Raw genomic sequence first — 24,097 nt, forward strand, 5'->3', positions numbered from 1 at the left:
GCAATTTCTCTCTCATCTATGATTGCGTCCTTCGATTATTTTAATCATTTTTTAACTTATTAATTAACAGTGTTTTAACGAATCCGTGAAGCCCTCCCCTTTTTTAAATATTTCAAGGCCCGCAAGTCGCAGCGCTGCTGCCAAGTAATCAGCGTGTGTTACGCAGCCATCTTCTTCTAGAAGAATGGCATCCTTCCTCACTTTCAGAGCTGCAGAAAAGTCACCGCCACGTGCAACCCCAGTTCACCGTCATCCTTCAACCCCCTCGGGCCTCTTCTCTCTCTCTCTCTCTCTAGTACACTCCATTTAGTTTTGATATTATTTTAAAAAATATTTTTTAATTTATTTTATTAAATATATCGTTTTTTAAAAGACTTTATCTCTCTGGTAACTTTTTATCCCTCTGATTCAAATTTTAAGGCGTTTTTATTAATTTTTTTTCACTTTCCCAAATTTTGTTATATATAGATCATTAGTGAAAAATATATTACAATTACTTAAATGTCGTTTATAATTTTTTATGATAATTTCTTAATTTCATAATCAAGTGTTTTAAAGATAAAAAATTAGTTTTTAATAATTAAATGTGCTAAATAAATTTTTAAAAATATTCTTTTGTTCTTAAGAGATTTTTTTCATTGAAAATAGTAATTAATGGTTAAAAATCAATAGTAAATATTCATATATATTGGTTATGAAAAATTTTTCCAAAAATAAAAACTCAAAATTAACTCAAATATATACCAAACAGAATCAAACAGCTTAAAAACCGAACTGAGCCAATTTTTTTTTTTTAAAAAAACTGAACAGATCCCACACTTTGGCAAATCATTTGGTTTTGTTTTTCCTCAGAATCAAAACCAAATCAAAACTTTAAACACCCTTATTTCATATGACATCCCTGATTAAAAATTTATTGATATAAATACTTCCATTCTAATTAAATTCATCATTGGCAGTTGAGACTCAAGATTAAAAAAAAAAAAGAAAACAATGGATATAATTGAATTTCATTGTGGTTTGTGAATTATAGTTTAAAGTTGCTTATAATTTGGACTAATTGAAGTACTCTCTATTTATCAAAAATTGTGAAATGGTAAAATTAGAAAAAAGCACTTAATAATTTATCTTTTAATGTAAAGTGGCTTATGAGAAAAATGATGAAGTATTTCTAGAAAGTGTGTTATAAAGAAAACTGTAATAAGTAACTCACACAAATCAATTAATCACATTACATTATTGAAATTGTCTAAAATTGGCTTTGATTTCTATATTTCACCTCTAATAAATAACATCCTAGGCCAGATGGAGTACTAATTATTAATAATGGTAATAATTTAACGAACGAGGTTATGAGATCTTTTTGGGGCTGAAACACAACCATTCCGTCCCATAAAATTAAAGGAAGCAAATTGACAAAAAGACCCAAGTGTGTAGAAAACCAGAAGTAGAACAACTTGAGTGTGAGGGAGAAGCTGGGAAGAGGATGAAAGCTGAATTGGAAAATTAAGAGGCGATCACTTGAAAACCCTGCAAATGCATGCATGGCCATCACGCTCCCGATGGCACAACTCCATCGTTCCACCACCTCCTTTTTCAAGTCTCTTCATAGCTGATTCGTGATGGTCATGTGGTTGGATTAATGTGTGCCCTTTTTGTGGGGATTGTTACTCAACTGTTCATCAGGTCCACGAGTCTTGTTTTCTCCCTACTACTATTATTATTACTACTGTCCTGCGTGTTTTAAATTTTTAACATTTTAGTTTGTAGGATTTTATGCACTAACATTTTTTTTACGAAATGTTGAATTGAGTTAAAAAAAAAAAATGTAATACACATAGTCAGTAACTCACTATTAAAAAAAATGTAATACACATAGTCAGTAACTCAGTATTTCGAAAAGATTTTGAAAACAATGCCTTCGTTTCCTTTGACTGCCAATTGAAAAGAGGAATCAAGGGGCATGCTTGGCCCACTTGTTTGCCCCCGCAAGTCGAGTCTTGCTACTGTGTGTGTGTTACAGAAATTAAGGAGTTGGTTTCATTTATATTTGTCTTTCCTCCAAATCACTGTCCAAGCCCCCTCCCCAACTGTTCTTCGAATGCTATTTAATTTCTTTCGTCCTTTTCTCTCATCAATTTCTGACTTTATTCATGCCCCGGCCGGGCCCCACGCCTCCTGAATGACTCTCTGCGAATCCATCAAGTGCGTGCCCGTGCCATTGTTTCCGAGTCTCTTTCTTTCTGTCGTACGTCGTGGCTTCATTTGATGGCTAGGTGGGGTAGAAGGTGGAGGGACATCTTTTAAAATTAATTATCTCATCTTCCGGCACTGCATCGCCAACGTGCAACGTTGCATGATGCCATGGGAAGCAATAATCCTACACCAAATATTCATGCATGTTTGGAAACTGGAGCTGATCTGACATGCGAGTCCGAGTACTGTAATGAGCAAGCCACGTGGTAGTCTCCTCTGAGTCCTTTTCATTCACTTGTCTTTTGTACAATTTCACGTACCCCTTTTTTTTTTTTTTTCTGAGCAAACATTTCACGTACCCTTAATTCATCAACTTTTATAGAATTTTATCTGAAAATATTTTTTATCCACACTAGTAAAAAATGATCAACTTCTACTTAGGTATTAGCTAAACGATCAACAGTTAAGAGATTTGATAGATTGGTTACCATTGTATCTACTAAAATAAAATTATAAGTATTCATACCTTTTTTCTCTTTTAAGACTATTGGATGTTTTTGGGCGATACTTTTATAGGTATTTTTATCCTTTTTTTACTCTGTCAGTAAATATTAACATGTGGTAAGCACAATCAACATTTAACACTCAAAACCAACGCACGTTAGAGAAAGTTAATGGTTGGTTACTTTTACACCAATTTTGATAACATCATGAATATTTTTACCTTTTTTTTCACTTTAAGTTATTGGATGTTTTTGGTCGATCACTTGGTAAGTATTTTTACCCATTTACCCTTCAAATATTGAGAGGTCAAAGTATAAAACGAAACATATTTGCTATTAATTTCAATACTCTACTCGATAGGTATATATCTAAAAGCCCCTGTATGAAGTAATTATTTTAGAAGGTTTCTCTTTGAAATTCATCTTCAACACTACACAGTGTAGATGATTGAGTCAGAAGATGATCAATCACAATTAAACAATTCTCCCTGCTTGGGCTTGCAATGCTACTGATTTAGGCTATGCTAATTTTTTTGAGTGATTCTAATGATAAGAAAAGAATGCATCTTGAAAACAAGGATTACTTTTTTGCTCCTATGTCTCAAGGAGGTCTAGGTATCAAGTCATCTGCCATTGTTAACAAGTCATTGTTAATTGAACAACTTTGTAGAATCTTAGATGCTGAACCTCATTCAATGTTAGCTAATACTCTCAAGGTCAAACTCATCAACATGAATTCATCTCCTTTGCTCAAGAAGACTTACAATTCTTGTTGATTTTGGAAAGGCATTTCCTCATGTGTCGATATTTTAGTTTCAAAGTTGAAATGGAAAGTTCGATCCGGTACAAGAATCCCTCTTAAGAATCCACTTTGGTATCTTGTTCAGAATGCCAAATCATGCTTTAGATGTCAATTCTCTCAAATGTGGATTTAATGCAACCTCATTCTTTTGGTAGGCAATATCATGAGGGGAATCATCAATTTCTTTGCACATTCCTCTTCCTCTTACTTATCAAGAGGATAAACTCATTTGGACTGGTTCAAGTCATGGAGAGTATACTACTCAACAAGGTTTCAAAGTTCTTTCATCTTCAAGTAGTGTGCAACTTCCCCACTAACAAATGCTATTTGGAAGTTCACGTAGAAATTAAATTTGCCTTTCAAATATGTTCTCTTCATTTGGAAACTTATTCATAGAGCACTTCCAGTTGGCAATATGTTGGTTGAATATCATATCTCTTGCAACGTATAGTGTCCTTTTAGTTGCTCTGCAGCTGAAACTCTAGACCATCTTTTTGCTTCTTAGGACATCTTCATTTTCGTGTGGTGATCTTAAAAATTGCTTACTACATATTTTTCAACAATTATATGTTAGTAACTCAATTGAACAGCTTACTTATATTATTGTTTTCTTGAACTTACTAGCTAAGGCACGTTAGAAATCAGCTTATTCACCAAGGAATCCCTCAATGCTCTGTCGGTTTCTTAGATTTTTTCACAAACAGTGTTTTGTGTTAGAAAATGTGTTTTCTCTTGGAATGTTAATTATCATTTTGGAATAGCTCCCCAAACTGAGTCTTTTACCTCTATCAATGATGATTATTCAGGATGGATATATTTGGACCCAAAATGAGGTGATGTTTAATTAGAGCCCAAAATAATGAGAAACAAAGCGTTAGGCCTGTACAAATGAAAAGTTAGACCCAATAAGTCTTCAAATAAAGCAAATCCTAGCTAGTCTAAAGGAAACCTCCTTGACTAAGTGAGTGTTGAGTCGTGAAAAAGATATAACTTATAAGACTCAGAATGACTAAATCATAAAGATAGTTATCTAGGCATGGGACCATTACTTGATGTGCCCTGAATATTGTGAGCCCATGCCAATGGAAGTGGATATTTTAGCATGAGTATCCAAGATCCTTGTTTGGCAGATATAATGTCATCAAAGGAGCATTATAAATAGGGTTCAACCAAAGAAAAAGAGGGTAGACAATAAACACAAACACTAAAACTTCATCACTGTACCTTTTACATTGCTTTGCACTTAGGATTTTAGCTCTTCTTCTTCTTCACTTTCTTGAACTTCTGCAACTTTATGTAACTTTATGCCTTTAATCAAATTATTTTCCTTCAAACGTCTACTACATCTTTGCATTTGGGTAATCTATGGTAAGAAAATTTGGGAACCCCTGTCTGTATTGAGACACTATGTCTCTAGCACATCTGGAAGTATACAACCATGAACAAGATATTTAGGATTAACAAATCCAAATCTCATGGATTTGTTCTTTATCAAATTAGGATCTTCCTCCATGATCAATTCTTGCATGGGTTATGGTTAGAAAGCAAAATCACAATTCAAATCTTTTTCTTCCTTTGTCTTTGTGTTGCTATATGGTGGGTTCGTAATTTACGCTAAAAAATTATGGATCAGTCAGTTTGAGTTTGAAGATTTTTTTCTTTGAAAGGAATTACCTCAAGAATATCCCCTCAAGCAGGAAAAATAGGGATGTTGTGATTGAAGATCTTCGTGTACTATTTGCCTCATTTCAACCCCTAATCCTTCAGGCTGTTCAGGAGGGCTTTTTCTTTTCTCTGTTTAATTTTTCTCCTTGGTTTTGTGATGTTTATTCTATAACTTGAACATTTTCTTGTATGCTTCAAGGTTTTAAGAAATTGCTTCTTTTAAAAAAATCACAATAAAAAAAGAGGGACCAGGCTAGATCAACAAGAAAGGTTATGCGTGCTAACGTCAAGTAAAAAAAAAAAGAAATTGATAATTAAGGATCCCATAAGACAATTGATTATGATTTGGGATCTAAAATATTGAAATCCAAATAATGAATCATGCTCGTTACTTAAAATTAAATACATATATGAATTTACAAAATTATCTTTGAGTGCTGAAATTAATATGATGAGTTTGAATTATTGTTAATTAATCTCAGTTGAGAAAATCAAAATCTATACTTGAGAATAAGATCACAATAGTCCTAACCCATAATAGTAATTTCAATAGTCCAAACCCATAACATAGGGATCATGGTTTTTTCAATTGAGGCTAACAATAGTCCCAATTGATGATAGTAATTTTAGTTGTATCTTTTATTAATTTTTCAAGTAATTTACTTATCTATTAATAAGTATAAAAACTCACAAGTGATTTTCAAAAGTGACTTTGATAAATTTTCAAGTAACTATCATATATTCATAAATAGGGATCATGGTTTTTTCAATTGAGGCTAACAATAGTCCCAATTGATGATAGTAATTTTAGTTGTATCTTTTATTAATTTTTCAAGTAATTTACTTATCTATTAACAAGTATAAAAACTCACAAGTGATTTTCAAAAGTGACTTTGATAAATTTTTAAGTAACTATCATATATTCATAAATACCTATCGAAAGTTTCACAAGTGAATTTTAATTATATATTGGGAAACAATTCATTCCCAATTGTGGATCTTTATTTTCTCAAATAAAGTTAACAATAGTCTCTATCCATCATAGTAATTTTAATAATTTTTTTTATTTTTCAACTGAGTGTAATTTTGTAGATCTATATATGTTTTTAATTTCAGATAGGACTATGATCCATTATTGAGATTTTAATAATTTTGATGTCTTAATTGTAATTAATAGTCCTATAAGTCCTTAATTGTCATTATTCCAAAAAAAAATGTACTGTTCATGTAAAAAAATTTCTGATGAATGAAAAAAGTTTTATCAGATGATCGGAAAAATTAAATAAATCTTGAAACTGTAATTGTTTAAAGCAGCCAACGCAAATTTGAACCAACCGTCGGCGAAAAGTTAAAGTAAAATATTAGAAGGAGACAGAGACCGATAAAAAGTCGATGAGATACAACTTTGGAAAAGGGTTACATAGAAGACGCAAGATCATTGACTCATGGGCTTTGATTTTGTAAACGCCCTTTGGATGCAATGAAAATATAAGAAATATATGCTACGGCTTTAGTGTGACTGTACTGCGTAGCTTCATTCTCATTTTACGCCGTTAAACAATATCACATCTGGCTTCCATGACAAAGTCAAAGGGGCAATTTTTTCTAATCCATTGCTTACCAAGTTCGATCGTTTTGTAGTAGTTCGATCGGTTGGTCCTGTAATCTTAGGATCTTTTTTTTTTAAAAAAACATGATCAAGGCATAATAATGTTTTCTTTAATTCATCAAGGTAAAATTAAAATTTGTGTATTTTTATATATAAAAGGTAAAGCAATCTAATAATATTTTTAATAAATAGTGTCTGAAATTCAAGTGACTGGAAGGAGTATTTTGATGTTAATTTCTTTCCAAGAATTACACTCCCCGGAATACCCCGATGTTTATTTCACATTACATACGTCAGGTTATTTCACATTGAGATTTGTCCGCTGTCTTGATCCGCCCTTGATCAAACCAACGGGCTTGATTAATTAATTTAATTAAGGAGGGATAATCAACCGCCAAGGTAACCGATGGTAAGCCTTATACTCCTGATTATAATATAAATTATAGTTAAATAATTTATGATTTAAATATTAGTTGAAGTTTTTAATTTTTAATTCTTATAAGCGCAAACATTTTTCCGTTTATATCCTTATTAAATTAAATATCCTATATAAAAAACTTGATAATAATAATTAAAATTTTAATATAATAATAATAAAATTTTAATACATAATTTTTTTAAAAAAAATAAATGAAGTAAGAATATAGTTAAAAAAAATAAATATAAAATTTATATAGTACCTTACAAATAAAATTTTAAAATGTTTTATATTGTAACCTGGATTAACATTTTTCCCTTGATGAATTAGTTACTACGAAAACGAGCTTCTAGAAATTCGTTACAAAAGTTGACTTTGATGGCAACGAAGATTCATCCGCTCACACGTTGAGTTGCCCAAATTCCTTTCCAAGAAACCCAATTAAACTTGGCTTGCACTTTCCATTAACTCCCGACAAACAAATCGATGCCATACCACACAACTTCAGACTAACAACGCATTCTATTCTATTCTATTCTATTCTATTCTTAATCGCCCTTTCTTTTTATTAATTCCTTGATTGCACGACACCCACGAATCCAAATTTTCCCTTGTAAATTTTGATCAGTGTGCTCGGGGAAAACTATATACCATGTAGAAGCAGAATCTAAAGAACAAGCTCAGAGAGAGGGCAAAAAATATGTACAGTGTAATTACAAGCCATCTATTATCACTCACTAATCAGTAATTTCTATATATACCACATGCAAAGCGCTCCAATAACTGCGCACCAACTAACCTATACGTCTAATATGAAATATCTGCATTGACCAGCCGCGTCACTACCAACACTGGTCCGTTTCCCAGTTCCGGCCGCTGTAACCGGAGTATGCCGACGAGGCGGACAAAGGCCTCTGTCGACGGACGAAGAGGCTCCTGTCGTAGGTGGCGCGCTTTTCGGGGTCCGACAGGGTGGAGTAGGCAGCGTGAATCTTCATAAACTCGTCCGCCGACGAATCCTTCCGATCCACCGCCGCCACGTCCGGATGGCACACTCTGGCTAACCGCCTGTAGGCCGCCTTAATCTCCTGAAGAGACGCTCCCGCCGGAATTCCCAGAATCTCATACAGCGACGTGCACGAAGACACACAGCTGGAGCTCAGATAGGAGGATCTGGATTTCGGTTGCTCCGTCCAGGCAGAGCGAGATTCCGTCGCAGTGGCGGAGGCGGCGATCAGACGGATTGGGGTGGGATGAGGAGAGGTCGGCGGCGAAGGGGAAACAGACTTGCCGGAGAAACAGGTGGCGGGAAGCGGGGGAGGGCGAGAAAAAGGAAGCATGTTCCGGAACAACGCGATGCCGTACGCGTAAGCCAAGACTCGGGCGAAGGCAGAAGAGGAATCGGGCGGTATTTATAAAGGAGGTGGGGATGCGGGATGGAGGAATGGGGCCCAGGTGAAGTGCGGTGGAGCTGTGCGGGAGTAAAATAAGACCTATTCAATGAGCATTTTCCTAGGAGCTGACTCAGCACGCGACTGGCTTTATCCCTGTTAGAAGTGCCCTTGCCTATCAAAGAAGATCCCAAGAAGCATATAAGAGCAGCTTAGATCACGAAAATGGCATCGAATAAATAATAAATAAATTGGAAAAAAAATCCGGAGGCGAAAGCTGGAGCGTGTAATGACTGATGTAGAACAGGGTTGGAAGAGGGAGGTGGCCACCCCACCAAATGGCACATGGTGTGTCTACACACTTTACGTGTCTCGCCCTCCTCTTGTTTCCTGAATCTTGACTCTGTTCACTGCACTCTACCATCATATCACGCCCACACTTTCTCGTTCCTTATAAAGTGCTTCTCGTTGCTATGCACTTCCTTGCCTCTCTTTCTTGCACCACACACCTTGTTCCCTCTCTAAGTAACCAACATGCTACAACCTCCTTGCTTCACATATATTTTATCTTACTGTTGCACGACTTCATTAGATATTCCATCCATCCAATCCATCTTATACGTTGTAGGGTCACATCACATCTTTTTGAAATTGCTCGCTATCAGTTTTCATTCAAACAGATATTATTAATTTGATAAAATTTAACGGGAAAAAAAATAACTAGGACTGAGTTTCAAGAGAGATTCTCAGAACTGAGAGTCCAGAGATGAAATAGAATAATGAAGAAAAGGCAACAGCAGACCTCTCTTTTTGCTCGCCCATTCCTATAAATATCCAATAAAACCCAAACCCAACTTGAGTTCTCTCAAAGATTGATGAGGCAGGCCCCACCACGGCGTTGTTACCATTCTTTTCAATTTTCACATACTCTAGTCTGTACCATTCGTTTATGTATTCTTTTCTGATTCTTATGTGTTCCTTCTCTACCAAAAATATCTTAGCAGCATCCCACCACCACAAAACACTCAGGTTCATCCATTACTCTCCAATCAATTATGAAATGATGTCTCTTTCGATCGGTACATCATCGGCCAGAACTTGCTCCTTATTTAAGAAGAGCGAAAGAGCATGCATGAATTGAACTCGACTAGTGGGATGCTGCTCACGTCTGTAATCTATAGGGTCCTCCTTCCGGTTCGATCTGATATGATGACAAGACGTATATGTTCTAGCAGAGCATGCTAGGTGATTCCCTTCCCACCCCCTCCAACTCCACACCTTTACTCCCCATCGGTCAGTTAATTTCTAACTTGTGAGCAGAATCTCAACTATAGAAAATTTAAATTCAAATAAATACTGACGCCGCAACTGTTTCCTTTTTATCATGACGAGTCTTGCAATATTGACCCAAAACGAATATTACAGTACCTTACGAAAATAATTAAAACTAACACCGTTAGCATTAATTACGTGTTGTTGGACTCCTCCTTGATTGACTCGTTGTTTATGCAACTAATGACTTTTTGTACTATTGCTTATAAAGAATTGTGGCTCCAATTATCATAATGATGATAGTTTATCATCTCCCTCTAGTTTTATATATTTTCATGAAATAAACAACACCGCAGTTGAAAATAGGTAAAGAACGAGGCAAAAGAATCAATCTTCAATATAATTCCAGCTCAATCATTATTAGGATGGTTGGTTGCATCCTAGACTTGACGTCACCTTCCTACTTTAGCTAATTAATGTTGCCAACATACAGTTGCAACCATTGCTCGTCTTGTTTGTCTATCTGCCTTGGAATCTCTCCAAAATTTCAATGCAGCGTAAACGTTGACAAAACAACTATCGATTTCCTTGTAAGACGAAAATGTGTTAACGATTTAGTTACCGCCCATGGGATAACGTGACTGGACATAGCTCAAACACACTGCACAACCCATGGCAATGGGTGCCCTTTCCGGCTGTTCTTGGTGTTTCTGCTACTAGCATCAACAACATTACAAGTCAAAACTAATTAATTTTAGCATTTTTTACAAGTCAAAACTAGGTAATTTTTACAAAAAATTTGTGACACAGTAGGGCAAGCCACCCTAAATCCGTCCGCTTCTTAGCTTCCATAAAAATATGATCAAAGATCATGATCCAGTTTATCCATTTTAAGGTCTCTAATTTTAATGATGGTACTATAAAGAGAGTGATTCTGGAAATATTCATGTTGGATCTTGGATGTGATATAAAAAGCTTTAATAGGGTCACGATGAATATTTATTTTGGTAAAATTCTCATTTCAACTAAGATTTAACCCTTCAAGAATACTCAATAATGTCGCTTCTTTGCTAGAGAAAAGGCCAAAATATACAATAAATTCTTTTATCCAATTGTCATGTTCATTTCAAATAAATCCAGCACAAGTTGTAGCTCCTTTAATTTCTTTCATTCACGAATCCATCTGTATCAGGGTTGACCCAACCATTGTGAGGAGCAATCCATCTGGAGTAGAGGTCTCTTTGTCTTGAAGTATAAGCCTTAATGTTTGCCTCTAGCTTAAGATCGTGGATATACTGATAACAACGAGGGAGAATCCCATTCAAGGCATCCAAAAGCAAGAAATTTGAAAACAAGGTCCAATGAAATCTCAAATTATTCTAACGGGCCAAAGGTCTTATTTGTAATTATGTTTTCTATTGAAATTACACATTCACCCATCCCATAATCAGCTACTATTCGACGACTCTCTTCTTCTTCCTTACTCTTCCTTCTCTCTCTTCCTCTTGTCTTGCATTGATCACTAATTGGGTTGATGGTGGCAAAAGCAAAAGATGTGTGAGTCTTAGATCACCATTCTTCTTCCTCACTCTTCCTTCTCTCTCACTTCAGATCTTGTATTCAATCTTAGGATAGAGGATGGTTTAGCCTAAAATTGTGAAGATGGTGAACCCAGGGTATCTGGGTAAGACTTTGCTTTGATGCTAAGAGAGAAAAGGGCATTGGTCTAGGTTCTATTTTATGTTTCCTTTCCAAGCAATCATATTGATCATTTTCCTTTGTTTTCTTTAGTAAAAAAGGGTTGTTGACTTCTCTATAACTTTTTCCCCTCTTAGTTCATAGACTATTTAGTTTGCCATTGGAAAATTGTACTTCGTCTAACATGCTTCTATTGGTATTGTTTTTGGTGGTTTTTTGTGTGGACATGCCAGAGGAGCTTGTCCTTAAAAAGTGCAATGTTCTTGACTTATAAAATCAAACAGTGAGTTCCTGGGATCTTTTATCATAATTTTTCTAAATGCAAGTGCTTAAAAGTAAAGGGAATGAAGAAACAAAGATGAATTACATGGTAGGAGTATACATGATATCGATAATGGTAAAAGATAAATTATAAGAAATAAAAGATTGAAAAAAGAAAAAGTATCAGCAGGCTATTACTGCTATTCTACTAGGAGCTGGCACTCTACTAGATAGTGGCTAGAGAACTCATTTCTCTTTATTGGATGTGCAGTTAAGGGTGCTATGTTGAATGTGCTAAAGGATAAAAGAAGTGGCATTGAGCAAAGTAAAAGATGTCGTAGAGTCAATGTTTGAGTTTTGCACTGGGCAAGTAGATTGATTTGTTGAAAAGATGTCTATAGAGATATGTGTAGAGTTTTCTGTAGGGTTAAAGAAGGCTCTTGTGTATTTGGTTACTTCTCCTTTTATAGACACAACGTGGCATTTTCCCTGTGGCTCTATGTTCTAATTTTTTTAAGGCTACTTACTAACATTCTCCTTAAACTTTCTATACTCTTTTCCATTTTTAAAGTGGTACATTGTTTCATTTTCATAACAAGCAACCATCTTAATTCTAGAAGACACATGTCTTAGGTTAAAATTATTATTTTTAGCCTAAATAGTTGGGCTTGGGGCCAAAATTAGATTTTAGCCTAAATAATGTTCCTTACATACAAATTTGGCTGACTTCGTTGTAGATTGAGTTTGTATAAATATTTAAATTGTTCTATCCTCTATACATTCTTGTTGTACATAGTGTGAAACTTGGGGTGCTAGCCCTTTTTAATCCACATTTCAAGTGGCAAATCGGCTTAAGGAACTAGCTCACTGAAAGGTTTTGGGTGTGGATCTTACTCTCTATTTGATCCCAAAGGTATGGACTTCCCTTTTAGTTTATTAGCCCATGATAGTTAGGTATTCTTAGAAAGTTTCCCTCGAGCTCTTCATCTATAATTGATTTTGAAAGTTAAGAGCTAGCCTTTAGCTCATCATCCTCACAGGACTCATCCTCTAAATCATTAGAAGAATGCCTCCCGAGCTCTTCGAAAAGGCTTAGTTCTAAAGGTTAAGAGTCAACCTTAAGCTCATTGCACTCATAGAGCTCATCCTCAGAGCTATAAAAGGAGTGCCCCTAGGCTCTTCAAATATGCTTAGTTCTAAAGGCCAAAAGTCAGCCTCTATTTCATCATCCTTGTAGAGCTCATCCTCAGAGTTATAAAAAGAGTACCCCCGAGCTTTTCAAGTACTCTTGAGGGATTCATTATAACTCCTATGAGCTTTATCTCTTTATTAAGCCCTTTATTTTATTAGAAGTATTTCTTCCTTGAAGCGTTCTTGACATAGCTAGGTCTTTAACTTATTGATCTTAGCTTTATGTTTTATCTCTTGCTCGAAACATTTACTGTGCTCTTCTATAGTTGTGATAAATTTCCATAGAGCCTATTGGATCACTTCTTGATACTCTGTGTTGTGATGCAAAGTTGCCAATGTCTATTCAAGATTCCAATATGCAGCTACGAAGTTAGCCTACACCTTAAAGCTCTACTCATCATACTCATTCTTGGATTGTAATAGAGTTAACTGGTATACTGTGCTTATAATATCACATTCTAGAACCTAAAATTTGACATAATTTTTATCATTATATTTCTATTTAAAGTTGAGGTTCCATGTTGGTTCCACAAGGATGTGGTTCCATCTCTGGCTCTCTATAGGTGATGATTCATGAGTGGAAATCTTAGTACTCTAGCTCTAAGATCATTAGTTCTTAGGGAGCCTAATACTCCAGTTCGGTAAGTGTATTGATTCATGACTTTGTTGGAATGTAGATCTCTGGCTCTCCATAGGTGTTGATCTGTAAGTAGATCTCTAGGTACTTTAGTTCTTAGATCACTGGCTCTTAGGGAGCCCAATACTCTAATTTTGAGGGTGCATTAATCCATGACTCTATTAAAGCATAGATTATTAGATCTCCATATATGGTGATTTATGAGTGGCTCTTTAGGTATTTTAGTTCCCAAATTGCTAGATCTTAAAGAATCCAATACTCAGGATAATCCTCTAAGTCATCAGGTTTAAAAAAGTCATCCTCGTATTGAAAATATGACTCATGATGATGCTATTAGTGTACATGCATGAGTCCTACCAGGCATGCCAAAATTGTTTTCAGTGATTTTTTGTGCAAGGTAGCAAAGGAGAGTGTCTTCAAAAAGTGTAATGTTCCTAACTTCTAAAATCAAACGGTAAGTTCCTGAGGTCCTTTACAATAATTTCCCTAGATATAAGTACTTAAAAGTGAAGGGAATGAAGAAACAAAGATGGAGAAATATGTGAGACTTGCATGGTGAAAGTAGACATGATGTTGATAATGGTGAAAAGGAAATTGCTAGAAATAAAAGATGAAAAACTAAAAGGAAAAGCATAAGCCCACTGTTATAATTGAATTTGCTAAAGAATAAAATAAGTCATGCTATGAAAAGTAAGGGATGACATGAGGTCAATGTTTTTATACTGGGCAAGTAGATTTTATTATTGAGTTGTTGAAGTATTTAGAGCGATTATGTGTTAAGGTAAAGAGTTGAAGAGACATTCGTATGTTGTGGCGGCTGTCCTTTTATAGGCATGAGGTGGTAGTTTTTTTATGGCTCCATGCTTTACTGTTTTAGGGCTATTAGTTATAGTTTTTCCTATAACTTTCCCTACTCTTTGGCATTTCCAAAGTGGTGCGTCAATTCATTTTCTCAACAAGCAACCACCTTTCTCCTGGAAGACTCATATAGGCTTAGGCCAAATATAGTCTAAAGGTTAAAATTAGATTTTAGCCCATACATATATTACTTTTTATCTTTATAGAACTGTCAATTTTGTTACCGTGACATACTTTGATATAGTTCATTGAGAATCAATATTTATCTACTATGCAATATTGCATTTTAAATGGATTGCTTGGTTACAACCCTAATTTTCCCTTTCGGAGACAGGTTGAAGACGTACCAAGTGATTTTTCCTTTGAAATTATTGATACCTAGACAATAGATTGTAACACTCAAAAGAACATATCAAGGTGAAGAATGATGAATTTGCAATTTTTGTTTTACACATGGTGAAAGTTAAATTCTTTGGATTTGATATTGCCTATGATCTCAAATATTTTGCAATTGTGAAAACTATAATGTAGTGTTATGAAAACATGAAAGTTGTCTTGTTAATACATGTATTCAATTATAATATATATATATATATATATATATATTTATAATGGTAGGATTTTCCTCTAAATTCCATAGTTGTGATTTTGTTGCTAACATAATTTGACTTTTTTGTTGAACTCTGAGTTGGTAGTAGATATTTTGGAGTGAATTATTTTTTATGAAATCATGATGATTTACTTGTTCATACTGGGTGTTCACATGTGAATTAAGGAATTCATAACCTGTACATTATCATGAAAATGCTCTATCAAAAATATTAGATTATATGTTGTGAAAACATAAATGTCATTTTGTCTACATTAAATGTTCAATTGTGAAAATAAATGTTGAGTTTATGTACATGTGGACTTTTTCTTTTATTAATTTGTTCGTTGCAAGTTCATATAAGCGATTGATTATTTTGGAGAACACTTGCTGTGGTGTGATGGTTAAATTATTTTCAAATAAATGTATACCCAAGTTGAATGCACAACAAAACATCCTTAAATAACATGAGAAAGTCTATTTATCAACAAGAGAAAGTCTGTCTATATAGCACATATGAATATCAGCACAAGTTAATTGTAAAATTTATATAACATAAACTCCATAAATAACAACATGCTTTCATTGAATTAGCAAGAACAAGTACATCAAATCTAGATAATCAAGCAAAGTCCATTAACTTTCAATGAAATGTCCATTTATTAGAATAAATGTGATTTTGATAGTTGAACATGTGTGTTGTACAAGCTAACCATAAGAGATTAATATTAGGAAGTATGTAACTATTAAGAAAAGTAATTATTTTTAATAAAAAGCCTGTTTATTCAAAAGAGTCCGTGGGGGTTTACGTTGAAACAAAATATTTACAAATTCATCAAATAAAATTCATAATAGATGGTTCATAAATAATAATAATAAAAGTTTAATTATTTACAATGAAAGTTTCATTTATTTACAAGAATTCATTGGTGTTTCACTTAAACAGGAAAAATTTACAAGTTAACAAAAAAAATTAATAATAGAAAGTCTATAAACAAGAAGAAAAGTCTAATTATTTACTTGAATCCAGAAAATTTACAAGTTAGCTAAAGAAAATTGACAATAGATTATTCGTAAATAATGAATAAAATTCAATTATTTTTAACAAAATGTCCATTTATTAGACACATGTGATTTTGACAGCTAAATAATTGTGCTATATAGATGAATCTTATGTTGTTAATATATGGACCTTGTTATATTACTTAAGATTGTTTTGTTGTAAATTCTACAAAAGTAACTTGTATATTCTAGTTTTACTAAACCACATGAACATTGTGTTATTAATATTTAAATCTTTTGCTATTATTTGTAGATGTTTTGTTGTAAATTCCATCAAGGTAACTTGTATATTCTTATTCTAGTAAACCACACAGACAATATATAAAGTATGAACATTTTGTTGCTAATATATGAACCTTTTGATGTTATTTATAGATGTTCTATTGTAAATTCTACCTAGGTAACTTGTACATTCTTGAGCTATACCAAACCACATAGATAATGTATAAAGTGTAGACCATGCATTGTTAATATATGGACATTATCATATTATTTGTGGATGTTTTATTACAAATTCAACCTGAGTAACTTGTATATTTCATTAAAAATAATTTAATCATCACACCAAAATAAATGTTCTCCAAACATACACCACAATATTTGTCCTACATTCATTTACAAAAAAGCAACTTAAGATAGCACATACACAATCCTAGAATAATCCTAATTGCATTTACATTCTAATGCTTCTATTAATCAGGTCATCTACTTGTCTTTGTTTTCTTTTAGCAGTTACTGTAAGGCTCCCTCTCCTCTTTACTCATCTTGTTTCAAATTTTAGCTAACATATCATTTGAGTCTGTTAATTTCTTGTACAATCTTTTATTTTTCTCGATATACATTGCCATGTGAAAGCTTTATAGTAGCACATGCAAGAAAACATGGTAGTCCTGTCACCTACCATGCCATTTCTTGTATGAACCTACAACGAACGAATTAATTTAAGAAATTGTTTACATATAAAAACCTAACTTTTATTTTTCACAACCAAATATTCAATATAAATAAGATAACATTCATATTTTCACAACATATAATCTAATATTTCTAATAGAGCATTTTCACGATAAGTTATGAATTTCCCAATTTACATGTTAATATTCAATATGAACAACTAAACTATGATAATTTCACAATAAATAATCCACTGCCAACTTAGATTATATCAGTAAACAAATTAAATTATATTAGCAATCAAGTTGGATTATATCAACAACCAAGTCACAGTCATAATTTCAATTTTAATACTATTACATTGCATTTTTTACAACAAAAAATTCATCTCATACAATCAAGAAAACTTTAGGCATACAAGCACACAAATTGTTAGAAATAAAATTATGCATTAATAATGAGGATAGTGAGCAGATAGAACCGGATGAATTCCAATGAGACTACTTAACTGAGTATCATATGATTTATTTTGGCCATGAATCCACACGCAATATGGGCTAGAGTGCATTTTAGTTATTGAACCTATGCTGTACCTCAAAAACTCCGAACTCTCCAAAGCTGAAGATTCAAAATCAAGTATAAGAAGCTTTCAGTTGAATAGGACCCAGGGCTTGCTCAATTTGTTGGACTACCATTCTTGACCTCACAACAACACAGCTAATGTTGCACGAATCCTTACTTGATAAAAGAACAAGTATCGGTGTCAAACCCATGAATTCCCTCCTTTGGATGTACCCTTGCGTGTCCCTAATACAAGTCATTCTCCCTCTGTCCCTCTTAACATACTCTCTGTCGTCGCGGAAGAAGCAAAGGGGGAAAAATCAGAGTCAAGCATTGCTAATTATGCGAGGGGTAACTTGGTCATTTTAGCAATAAACATAATTGCAAATGAAAATCTTAAACCTGTAAAAAAATATTTAGAATCTATTAAACCCTCCCTACAAATATTTTCTTTCATCCTAAGGGCCTTGAATGTTATTCTCCCTTGTAAACAATGTTACTTATAGGACAGTTTTCATTAGAATATAAAAAATTTGCCTAAGAGGCCACCCATTACAAACTTATGCCCATGGAAATGGAGATATAAAAATGAAAATGGAATTACAATTCATTTTTTTTTTGTTTGATATGCATGAAATGGATTTCCATGTTGAAATGAAATCTATCAAAATAAATTGAATTGGATTCCATAATAAGACCCATGAAAATAAGATAGGTTTTATGGAAGTGAATTTTTTTGGACAAAAATAACCTCAATTATGAAATTGTTTGACAGATTTGCCCCTTCATCAATCATTGAAGCAAATCAAAAGTTTTTTTAGTAAATATGCATATATTAAATAAAAAATATATCATAATTAAAAAAAATTAGTAGGGGTATTTTAGTAAATTAATTATATAGATACATATATTAAATAAAAAAGTATATCATAATTTAAAAAAATAGACAGGGTATTTTAGTAAATTGATTATATAAGTGCATATATTAAATAAAAATATATCATAATTAAAAAAATTGACAGAGATATTTTAGTAAATTGATTATATAGATGCACATATTAAATAAAAAAGTATATCATAATTAAAAAATTAGATAGAGGCATTTTAGTAAATTGATTATATAAATGCATATATTAATTAAAAAATATATCATAATTTAAAAAATAAATAGGTGTATTTTAATAAATTGATTATATAAATGCATATATTAAATAAAAAATATATCATAATTAAAAAAATTAACAGGAATATTTTAATATATTGATTAGATAAATGCATATATTAAATAAAAAATATATCATAATTTCATATACAAACCGAACATACTTTTAAAACTCATTTCCACCTTCATTTTCATTTTTATATTCATTTTTATTTTTATTAAAAACATTTTCAAAATACCAAGTGAGCCGTTAGGTTTTGGCTACTGCTAATGATATGGCTGCGCACGTCTCTTCACCCGGCGACGGGATTACACACCACTGCCATTTGTATGGCTGCAGGCAAGAAATTAATGCTCCAAAATAAAATAAATCTACTCGAATAATATGAACATCAATAGAACTCTGCAAGTGAGCAAAGAACTTTGAATTCCTCTCATAGAACAGAAAACGTCGGCAAATATCCCGGCATACCCTTATTACCATCGACGAACATTAAACCGTTAAACTTACTAGAACTGTAAAATGACCCTTATTTTGAGACCTCAGAGTTTCACTTTTAAATTAATAACCACACATGGCCTTATGCACAAGCTGCGTGTGCTAGTTCGAATGAATAAAGTTTACAAAACCATTTTGTGAATATTGAATAATAAAATGTCAGAAATCGCAGAAAGAAACTACACAAATTTGACCGCAATTTTGCAAAACTGGGATGTCAGCTACAAATCAGTTAGGAAGAGGGCAATAGTTAGGTTCTCATCCCTTCAATCAGAACATCAAATTGAGAATCAGTTCCTGGATTTTGATGTAGCCCATTTAAAATAACCACAGTTTGCTTCGGGATTGGATGCAGGTCCCTGCAGAGAGGAAAAAATGAGTCTTAGCTCCCAGAAATCGCATTTATTTCGCAGAATAACATGGTCAATTAACCTAAACAGAACCGAAGACGGTTTGGCCATGTTAATACGGGCCGAGGTTAACGTGTATCTAAGGGCAGAACTGAAACAGCCCGCCCCCCCTCTCGAAACAAATGAAGAGGTTGACTTGAGAGTTCCAGAATTACGTGATTCTTGGATGGGCATAGTCTGAGCACACCTTATTTAATGATTAAAGCCCCAAGACTTAGATTTTTCAATCTGAAATTTGCCACCCTCATAAAGCAGCAGAATTTCAGTGTTTGGAATTAAGCTTGCTAGACAATGTTCATACAAGAAATCTAGGACAGTCCGAAAGATCATCCAATGAAACAAATTACCTCAGCACGAGCACAAACATAGAATCTGCGACCAAAATTAGGACCTTGTTTCTTCACCACTCGAGCAATACAAGGTTCCTTATGACCCTTGCAAAGCGGTATGCTATTTTGCATCAACTGTTGTATTCTCTGCCACTCCAATAAAGCCACATTACTAGTTTCTTTCCTCGCAGAATCATCAGTAAATTTAGATACATCTTCACAGACGTCCGTACACAACTCATGTTGCTTGGAACCGCCACTCTGATCAACCACTGCAGACGCTTCATTTGGGTGATGGTCAAGTTGTGAGGATTCTGCACTGTCAACGTTTGCACTTTTTTTGAAAAAGGACATCAATGAAAGTTGGGACCCTACACTACTTCTCGCTTTTTTCTTAGGTTGAGTACCTTTTCCAGGCATTGCTTTATCATATTCAATGCCCAATGAAACTAAATTGTTACAAACAGCCTCCTGAGAAGAACCACCAGACTGCTTGTTTGATTCAAGACTAGTTTCTGAATCTTGGCTTGAAGGCACATCACATTCACTGGTGGTCATGACAGACAAACCCCTGCTGTCGAATGATTCTTTTACTCTTTCACAACTTCTCCAACTGACAATGTCTTCACCTGAAATCAAGCCTGACGTCTTGCAAGATTTCATTTGTTCAGAAACTTGTCTTCTTGTCAACACAGACACTGCAACACAAAAGCTCTGAGGCAATTTAATCATAGAAGGTGCAGAAATTATAATTAAAAAAAAAAAAAACCAACATTTAGTACCTAGTGTTTGCTGCAAACCACGAACCATGGGATCATATCTGGCAGATAAGGAGGGAGTACTATGCAGAGAGAGATTAGGTATTTCATGTAAAGTAACATAAACTGGAGCATGATCAGATCCTTCAAGTTTAATGCTTCGACCTTTCCACCTCTGGGCACTGAACATATAAGAGGACCAAAGTTAAATCCTTGATTCCAAGGAGAGACATGCAGCAGAGACGGATGCAATTGCAAATCTTAAACCATGGAATGCAGTATGCCACTGCTCCATTAAAGAACCTCAAAAAGAATTAGAGAGAGAGAGAGAGAGAGAGAATACAAATATGAATCTGATAAGCAACATTAATGAGGAATGGTAAACAATCAGATGAGTTCTTTTTGTATGTATGGAGGTTATGTCATGATACTTAACTGGTCTCTCTTGCTTCAAAGAACATGAGAATTTGCATGATAAATATGATATACACAATACAAAAAGGGCAAAACAGAAAACCTGAAAGCATAAAACATCTTATAATACAATCAATAATCTAGTCTAGCAAAAGGGCGAAAACAATAATCTAGCATCATAAAATATTTCTGATGTGAGTCACTTGTCCAGGATAGAGAAAATAGCTTAAAGACATACACATGATACGTCTATTTGATAGCGTTGTTAGGTTCTTTACCTCAGGCTGCTTCCAGGTTTGCATCGTTTATACTGTGACAAAATGTCACACTCCTTAACATGGCATCTTATAAAATTATGGCCTCCCAGGTCATCTGCTTCATGCAAGCATGATCCCGCACACAGAATATGGTCAATTCTTGTCCCAAAGTTAAATACTTCAGCCCCTGTATTTTGGGGCCAACAAGTATATGCTTCCTTTCTGCATTAAATCTCAACATGCACCAATGTTTAATCACATAGTGAAAATCACTGCTTAAATTTGAAAAGGAAACAATTATGGAGGATAATGCATATACTACCAGCAATAATGTGCCAAATTGAAGGTTAAAAATAAAATATTTAAACAAATAATCAATGAATCACTTATTTAAAAAATCTTTTTTTCTGAAATAAACCAATAACGGGAGTGAATTTAGCAAATTGAAAAGGCCCTTCTATTTGAAAGCAATAAAAATCCAATATGGGAATAATGAAAATATATTCAAAGAGACAGAGTGAAACATTCTCTACTTTGCAAGAAGGCAATGTTTATCATGTATCAGGGATTAGACTTCTAGGTATACAAACACATCAGGCATTCAACACTCAACATTTCAGGCGGCTATAAGTCCAAACCTATCAGGATGCTTTGCTCTGAAAACATCAAAAAATTGGCCACCATTTTCAAGTAGCATAGACCTGAACCATCTTCTAAATCTACACAAGAAAAGATCGGTAAGGTGGTAAGCATTTGAGAAATTGACAATCATATTAGACACCAACAAATAATACTTCACAGAAATTCAGTAAGCAATTTACTCATTATCCTCAAAATCAGGTCCTGCTTCACAGCGATCTATTGCTTGTGGTGCAATGTTGAGATCACCAACAACAAATATTCTCCTTCCTTGAAGCAGGAGAGACTCCCATCTTTTCTACTAAAGAAAATTATCAGAATCAATCCAACAATACCAGGTAAATAAATGAAAACTGAAAGGTGGAAGAACATCTGTAAAGAGGTAAGGTAGGCAACTAAAGCACACATAAAACTACATTTCAACACGCCAAATGTTTCAGCACATATAACAAAATGCCCCATTCAAGGCAACTACAAAATTCAGCACTGCAAAAACTTAGTTACAATTCTATTGGTTTAAGACCATATATACATTAAAAAAAAATACCTGCAATATTTTGAAAAAGTTATGCTTAAACTGAATCCTCTCTGAGTCATCACTTTCAGCTCGAGGCCCATACAAATTGAAAAGAACTGGCCAGATGGAAGCGAAATTTTATCAAAACTACTACATTTGTTATGAAAATAGAAAACAGATAGTGCACAAGACTTAGCATGAACAATAAATCCATCCTTACAGTCAAACTTATAGAAGCTTTAATGTCATATAACTTGGCCACGCACAAAAAGGAAATTCAATAAATAAAGAACCAGGCTTTATAATTGATTGATTCCAGTTGAAATTTATCAGTAATGGGCAAAAAACTCACCAAAGTGACCATGATCGGTGATGATGCAACGTCCCTCACTATCAACACTAAGAAGCTCCTCATTGGAAAACCCTAGTAGGCCTTCCATGAAGAAAGGCAATTCATTTTTCCCAGGGAGAGAGTTTCCATTAAGACCTGTGAATCCTTCCTCAGCCGCTAAGGGCAACGCTACTTCGTCACTTGAAAACGCCGATTTTACGCGACAAAACGTGGCAACGCCTGTATACCCAGAGGAAGTTCGTGCTTAAATTAATGATTTTCAAATGCACTCGAGATTAGAGACAAGCAGTGGGATCAAGGGTAATTAGTTCTTTTCATTATAGGTAACCATAATAGGAGCTCTAAAATGCCACCACATGGGTGCTACTTGACCTTAACCTCTGTAAAATTGATAGGCAAAAGCAAAAGAACCCCAGAAAACTATATCAACCATGGTAAAGTAACAAGCTGTAGAAACTACGGGGGACAAAGTTTCCTGAACATATAATATGGCTGTGGTTGAGGCAGGGAACAAATTCAACTCACCGGAATATCCAGTTCGACCTCTATCAGAGGTACGGGTGCACGAAAAGAATGATTCGTATCCGTCAGCCATGACCAAATCCGCTGTCACTTCCTGCCTCCTCAGCTTTGTTTCCTGCGATGGCTCGAAAATGTATTAAGGATGCGAAGAATATCAGAGACAGCGGGGGCTACAACAGAGTAGATACTAGATAAAGCACCTGAAGGCAGATAATATCAGCGTCGAACGAATTCAGCAGATTCCGAAGAGAGCCGAACTGCGCTATGCGCTGTCTTAAGCCATTCACGTTGTAAGTTACTATCTTCATTGTCCCTCTTTCTGAGCTTGTTTCGGTTCCAGAGTCCGGAAATTGGAATCCAAACTCACCCAGCATCGGCCAAAACTTACTTGACCATTATACTCCCTCCTCCCCAATTTTATTTTTATTTAATATGTTTTTGAGTGATTTGATATTTCATGATATGTTTTTTATTTATATAAAATCTTAATAGTGTTTCTGGTTAAAGTTAAAATCTTAATATTAATCTCAAATACTTTGCCCCCAAAAAAAAAATAATAAGAATAAACAAAACAAACATCTCGGAGTCAGGGTACAATTTACTGTTCTTGGCTTTTCGACCTTGCTTACTG

General features: G+C 34.2%; 2 protein-coding genes across 3 annotated transcripts; both read right to left on the reverse strand.

Annotated features, from left to right (window-relative positions):
- Positions 1–7,859: 7,859 nt before the first annotated feature.
- On the reverse strand, positions 7,860–8,600 carry LOC129323046 (chaperone protein dnaJ 11, chloroplastic-like). Its single transcript, XM_054969585.1, has one exon. The coding sequence runs from the start codon at positions 8,531–8,533 to the stop codon at positions 8,036–8,038; it is 498 nt and encodes a 165-aa protein (XP_054825560.1). The 5' UTR covers positions 8,534–8,600; the 3' UTR covers positions 7,860–8,035.
- Positions 8,601–19,206: 10,606 nt separating this feature from the next.
- LOC129322237 (DNA-(apurinic or apyrimidinic site) endonuclease 2) lies at positions 19,207–23,868 on the reverse strand. Of its 2 annotated transcripts, XR_008596230.1 has the most exons (11): positions 23,667–23,868; positions 23,470–23,581; positions 22,945–23,163; positions 22,623–22,708; positions 22,258–22,373; positions 22,075–22,155; positions 21,458–21,658; positions 20,790–20,947; positions 20,415–20,705; positions 20,026–20,326; positions 19,207–19,627 (listed from the first exon to the last, which is right to left on the reverse strand). XR_008596230.1 is itself a non-coding variant. In XM_054968408.1 (10 exons), the coding sequence occupies exons 1-10, from the start codon at positions 23,838–23,840 to the stop codon at positions 19,559–19,561; spliced, it is 1,896 nt and encodes a 631-aa protein (XP_054824383.1). In that variant the 5' UTR covers positions 23,841–23,865; the 3' UTR covers positions 19,207–19,558. The 2 variants fall into 2 exon arrangements, 1 of the variants encoding a protein (XP_054824383.1); XM_054968408.1 differs by having other exon boundaries at positions 20,026–20,705; positions 23,667–23,865.
- Between the last annotated feature and the right edge of the window lie 229 nt (positions 23,869–24,097).

The sequence above is a fragment of the Prosopis cineraria genome, unplaced genomic scaffold, assembly GCF_029017545.1.
Source record: "Prosopis cineraria cultivar Desert tree isolate PC_DT_omini unplaced genomic scaffold, ASM2901754v1 PC10, whole genome shotgun sequence".
NCBI lineage: Eukaryota > Viridiplantae > Streptophyta > Magnoliopsida > Fabales > Fabaceae > Prosopis > Prosopis cineraria.

Coding starts and splice junctions, on each gene's coding strand:
- LOC129322237 (XM_054968408.1), bottom strand. CDS start 23,840: ATGCTGGGTGAGTTTGGATTCCAATTTCCGGACTCTGGAACCGAAACA. Junction 22,374..22,622: donor ACTTTTTCAAAATATTGCAG/GTATTTTTTTTT, acceptor TTTCTTTAGTAG/AAAAGATGGGAGTCTCTCCT. Junction 20,948..21,457: donor AAACCTGGAAGCAGCCTGAG/GTAAAGAACCTA, acceptor TTATATGTTCAG/TGCCCAGAGGTGGAAAGGTC.
- LOC129323046 (XM_054969585.1), bottom strand. CDS start 8,533: ATGCTTCCTTTTTCTCGCCCTCCCCCGCTTCCCGCCACCTGTTTCTCC.